Source organism: Dipodomys ordii, unplaced genomic scaffold (assembly GCF_000151885.1).
Source record: "Dipodomys ordii isolate 6190 unplaced genomic scaffold, Dord_2.0 Scaffold127, whole genome shotgun sequence".
NCBI classification, from domain to species: domain Eukaryota; kingdom Metazoa; phylum Chordata; class Mammalia; order Rodentia; family Heteromyidae; genus Dipodomys; species Dipodomys ordii.
Window position 1 is genome coordinate 1293400 of NW_012267343.1, and position 6000 is coordinate 1299399.

Below are 6000 nucleotides of genomic sequence, written 5' to 3' on the forward strand. Positions count from 1 at the left end.
AGGGTAGACACTTCTTTGTAGGTCAGTTTGGATTTCCTCCCTGGGTTCTAATGTACTTGTACCACTGACTCTCCCTGAGTTACCTTGGCAAGTCTGTTTGTCTTTTGAGCTTTAATTTCTTTGCCTGTAGCCTGAAGGAGTTGAACTAGTGTTTGCTTTAATGTCCTAAGGGTCCCAAGTTGACCTTTTAAATGAAAGCCCTGAAATGTCTTCCCCAGTAGTGTTCATGTTTATACAATTCAGGCTTAATTGTAGGCTTTTTATGGATTCCCTTAGCTAATCTCACTCAGATATTCTTTGCCCTAGACCATTTGTATAATAACTACAATCTGTGGGCAGTATTTAACCCATAGTCTGCTTTTTAATGATTTGCAAAACCAAGAATGTTTTTACATTTTTTCTTTTCTTTTTCTTTTTGTCGGTCATGGGGCTTGAACCCTGGGCTTGGGTGCGGTCCCTGCATTCTTCAGTGCAAAGTGAGCGCTCTACCGCTTGAGCCACAGCGCCACTTCCAATTTTCTAGTGGTTTATTGGAGATAAGAGTCTCACGGACTTTCCTGCCTGGGCTGGCTTTGAACCATGATCCTCAGATCCCAGCCTCCTGTGTAGCTAGGATTACAGGTGTGAGCCTCCAGTTCATTTTTAAGGGAATATAAAAGCAACAGCAAAAATTGCCAATAGAGACCATATGGGGATCACTCACTAGAAAAAAATGACCATTCTTTACTGAAAGATTGTCATTGCTATGTCATTGCTAAGGTGCCTTTATGCTTCTGTAGTTCCAGATAATGCTAATTCTTTGATTCCTTTTTGAACTTAGTTGTGCTTTTGTTTGGTCAGTAGTTTTGAAGCTGAGAATTTACATGTTTGATTTAAAATGGTTCCTTGTTTTAAAGTATCTTTCTTTTGATCACAAACTAGGTAATAATTCTCATAGGAAATAAAGCAGATTTGGAGGCACAGAGAGATGTTACATATGAAGAAGCCAAACAGTTCGCTGAAGAAAACGGTGGGTTTCTTTTAATGGTCATACTTGGGAGGGTTTCTGAGAAAAGGTAGGATTTCAATACTACAGATTATTTGACAATTAAAAATATATAAATTCAAAAATTCCAGTATTGGAGGGATAAAATGTTTATGAGACTCAGGAAGAATATTATTATTTCATGAGAGGTCCTATACTTGAGAATCACATGTTCTTCTAAATACCGCGGTAGGGCCACGGACAGCTTGTAGATAGTTCTGAGGGAATGTTCTTGTGAATTATTCTGAAATGTTCTAATTATAGTTTGGGTTTTATTTTTAGGCTTATTGTTCCTCGAGGCAAGTGCAAAAACGTAAGTTTGCTGGACTGCATGTTTCAGTTATATTGTTTCTAAAAGTAGAGCTATACATATGGGTATACATATATATAGCATGTTTTATTTATATATATATATAAAACATGTCTGTTACATGTATATGTGTTATATATACTTTATCTTATGTACATATATAATACTTAGGACAGGAAGAATAATCAGACATCTCTTCCTATTCTTGTTTCAAAATAATGTGATTTGTTTTTGTTACTTAAAAATTATACATTGAAGCCAGGCACCGGTGGCTCATGCCTGTAATCCTAGCTAGTCAGGAGGCTGGGATCTGAGGATCATGATTCAAAGTCAGCCCAGGCAGGAAAGTCCCTGCGACTCTTATCTCCAATAAGAGATAACTTCTTGTTTTCTAGTAAACAAGAAGTGGCACTGTGGCTTAAGCAGTAGAGCGCTCGCCTTGAGCTGAAGAGCACAGGGACAGCGCCCAGGCCCAGAGTTCAAGCCCCACAACTGACCCCCCCCCCCAAAAAAAAAAATTATACATTGATTACATCTGTTGGTAACTCCGGTTAATAAAATTGTTTTAAAAAATGTTTCACTTTTGTAACTGTAGTTGAATTTGGCATCTAAGACCAACTGTCGTTTGGCCAGCCTGTTCATATAATAATAATATTTGGTATCACCTTAAAAAGCATAACTTACACTAGGCACTAATGGATCATATCTGTAATCATTGTTACTCAGGAGGCTAAGATTTGAGGACCACAAGCCTGAGACTCTTTATCTCCAGTTAACCACCAAACAGCCAGAAGTGGATCTGTGGCTCAAGTGGTAGAGCACTAACTAGCCTTTAGTGAAAAAGCTCAGGGCAGTGCATAGGCCCTGAGTTCAAGCCCCAGGACTGGTATTAAGAAAAAACCAAAAAGCATAACTTAGAAATAGTGTCTAATTAGAAACATAGTATTTTTTAGTGGTGTTTCCAAGTCCATTATTGAGCTCTCTCACTCCTGATCCCAAGCCATCCTATCATTTATTGTTACCCTTGCAGTGGCAAGGAGTGCTAACCTGTTTCTGTGAAGTCTTAGCTTTGCTGTTAGTGTCAGTAGAACTGAACTGAAGGGTGAATATGGCTAAGCATGACTGTGTCATGCCACATTATAGAAGCAGCACAGTTTACATGTGGTTTCTCAAGTGATACAAATCCCAGAGTCCTGTTCCACATGTTTGGAGAACCTACCTGTCACAGAAACTGCCAAATTATGTATGTGTTAACATGTAGCATTTTAGTGATTAGAACAAGTAGGGTGTTTAGTACTGCTATGCTTTCCACAGGAAACATTTCCATGTTATTCGCTTAGCCCAGTGTTTTGATAATCTCTTACTAGATGACAGTGGCTAAGTTGAAGACATCATGACATTGACTAGAGGTTAACAAAAGGTCAGTGTATAATGTCTTATTTTGTAGAAATCTGTGGTCCTGGAATAAAATTGTCCATTGCTTCTTAGGGGAGAGAATGTAGAAGATGCTTTCCTTGAGGCTGCCAAGAAAATCTATCAGAACATTCAGGATGGGAGCCTGGATCTGAATGCTGCTGAGTCTGGTGTACAACATAAACCCTCAGCCCCGCAGGGAGGACGGCTAACCAGTGAACCCCAACCCCAGAGAGAAGGCTGTGGCTGCTAGTGACCTCTTTGCCATGGCCCCTCATTTGACCTTTCACCTCTGTCTGTTGGAAGCAGTACTTTTTACTGCCTGTTGTCTTCTGTACATCTTACTGGGTTTAATTAAAAAAGAAAAAACAACTCTATTGTAAAAAACAGTTTAACACAATACTAAACTGCTAAACAACTAGATGTAATCAGGTTATCAAAGGCAAGTAGAGTAATAAATCTCTCCTGCATGGTAAATCTAGACTTTTTTTTCCCCCTCAATCGTCCTCGTGATAGGTATATGTCACCAATCTATGATTTAAACTGAGCACTGATGCTGGACTTGATGATTTTTACCCTCTCTTTTTGGCAAGGCTTTGTCTCACTGTATGGTTTAATTTGATATTTTCAGCCTTTCTCCTGTCTTTAACTTAACTGTTCAAGTATGGCTGTTGTAACCAATAGTTCCTTGCTAAGAAACGACTTCCGGTGGTAGAGAAGGGGTTCTATAACTGCTTTGGTTTAGTTTTTGTTGGATCAAATCCCTACTGTAGGGGCAGCATTTTTCTCGATGAGGTTTGCTTCTGTCTTGGCCTTGCACAGGAAAAATACTTATCTTTTCTCTTGTGCTTAATAGCTTTATCTTTTTTTTTCCACGCCATTTTGTCCTTCTCTCTTTAACAGAAAGTAAATATGTATAAAATTTGAAGGAACCGAACTAACTACATTCTGTGTATATTATTTTAATGAAGAAAATAAATTGATTACTGGCATTGGAACAGTATAAAATACCAGTTTGTACAGTATGACCTATATGTGACCATGTACTCCCTTCCATTTCACACAAGACCTTCACAAGTAGTACTGGCTCCGCTCCTTGGTGCTGGCAGTGTTTGGGGACATGCTGGAGAAAGCTCCTAGCATCAGCGGATTAACACTAGCAGATTCTATTCCATCTTTGCACTGTGGCTCACCTGCTGATTTTAATTGTTCTTGTGCAATCAACAATGTGCTAACCTGCTTTTCTCTTTTTGTGAACGTTTTACATTACAGGCTGCATTCTTGCCTTACTGTATAGAAAAAGAAAAAAGGCTGGGTTTATTATTGCACATTTTAAGCTTTTATACCTTTATCTTCTTGGAATGGTCAGATTCTGAACCAGACGGTCAGAACCACAGGTCTGCTGTTATGGGATTTTTAATTGTGCATTTTTAACACTACAATGAAATAATTGGAGATTATCCCTTGTGTTTATAGTATGGGGCTATTTAAGTCATGTTGGAGTAAGTTGTTTTGTAAAAGGGAAGTGTTTCTAAAGGTGGTTCAGTGTTTATGCTGTTACAAAGTAAGTACAAGTAGCCACCTTTGCCAAGTGATTTGGCTGCTGAAGGAACACCTTGTAAGAGAAACAATCTTACTATTTTAGACAGCAAACTTAAGTTCTACTAAGTTCTTCACTTCTGTTAAGTAATTTCTAGTTTTTATGGTTTGGTGGCTGGGAATTGAAAAGTTATTTGAAGTGTAGGATAGGTAAGCGTGAACTGATTATATAAAATGCACTTGACTGAACTGCTGTTTAAAATACACATTTTAAATCCCTCTTTACAGACAGTAAAACACGAAGTTACATCTTTCTGGGTTATAAACAGTGGTAGTTCCAGAGTATTGTATAGTCCATGTTAAATAAAAGCCCAAACTGGAATGTGCAGAAAATAGGATTGGGTTTATTTGTGGATTCATCTTTTTTTTTTTGTCTCCGTTAAACTTTTCAAAAAGAACAAGATTCCTGGAGTAGATTGATTGGTTTATTCTGTTCAGGACCTGCAGTGATCCATTTTGCTTACGCTGTTGCATCACAAGGGATTCACCCTGGGACCATGACCTGCTGGTGTGTATATATTTACAAAAACAAAGCAAACAAACCACAGATTGGGATATACAAACTAAAGACTGAGGCTTGTTTAGGTGCAATACCGATTCCCAAAGTTAGTTACAATGGGTCTTAATTGTTTTTTGTGACAGAAGGATTTATTCAGACTGCTGTATTCTTCATTTGATGTAACAAAATGCTATTAATCTAAATATTTGTAAATAAAGTACCTGTATCTAGATTAAAATTGGTCGCATTTTTTTCTGAACTATAGTAGAGCCTGTTTTCTTCAGGTGAACTCTTGGTGTACATTGTCAGTTTTTATTGCAGAGCTGTGCTTATTTGTTGTATAAAGAGAAGTCTACTTCTGTAGCATATGCAACCACATCACTAACTGAACTAGTTTTATTCTTGTATTTGCATCCCCTTTGCAATGTTTTCAGTCATCTTTTAGTCCGAGGCCAGCACATTTGTTGGCTAATAGTGTTCACCATGACTGTACTTGGGGCCAAATTCTATTACTTGCATGTGTAATCCTCTATAATAAACTTGGGTGCTTAAAAATAGAGGAGCAAATTGTCATATTGTAATATGTGTGCCAGACACTGGGCAGTACTGGAGAGAAAGTCATTTAATTTTTAAACTATCGGTTTTTACTGTTTGTTCAGGTCACCTGATGTTCTGGGTTACTCATTGCCCTCTGGTTGTGACTAGTGCTTAGAACTATTTGTGTGACATTCCATGAGTGTTTTCATCAGCAATAAAGTGGTCTAGTGATTGTGATGTGGGGGTAGGGAATGACGGTGGTGTACACATCCTAGAGGTAAATTTCTTTGGAAATATTTCTTTGAAACATGAAAGATATCTTTAGAAACCAAGCTGTTTGTCTTCATATATTCATTACCTCACTTTGGTTTCTGCAAGCCTTTTTGTCCATACATTAAAAAAAAATGTGACTTAAAAAAAGTATGAAGGCAGAGCCAGCTTATGCCTGTAATCCTAGCTACCTACTCAGGAGCCTGAGATCTGAGAATCGCGGTTCAAAGCCAGCCCAGGCAGGACAATCCATGGGACTTTTATCTCTAGTTAAGTACTGAAAACTGGAAGTGGTGCTATGCTCAAGTCAAAGTGTTCACCTTGAGCTGAAGAGACAGTGCTCAGGCT

The 6000-nt window shown here is 38.2% G+C and overlaps 1 protein-coding gene across 1 annotated transcript in view; it reads left to right on the forward strand.

Moving 5' to 3' along the window:
- Nucleotides 1–5402, forward strand: part of Rab14 (RAB14, member RAS oncogene family) — a 28661-nt gene extending 23259 nt beyond the window's left edge. The window contains exons 6-8 of the mRNA XM_013030143.1: nucleotides 922–1009; nucleotides 1307–1337; nucleotides 2823–5402. Of these exons, the coding sequence (XP_012885597.1) occupies nucleotides 922–1009; nucleotides 1307–1337; nucleotides 2823–3000 (297 nt within the window). The 3' untranslated portion in view covers nucleotides 3001–5402. The remainder of the gene's footprint in view (nucleotides 1–921; nucleotides 1010–1306; nucleotides 1338–2822) is intronic.
- The last annotated feature ends 598 nt before the right edge of the window (nucleotides 5403–6000 follow it).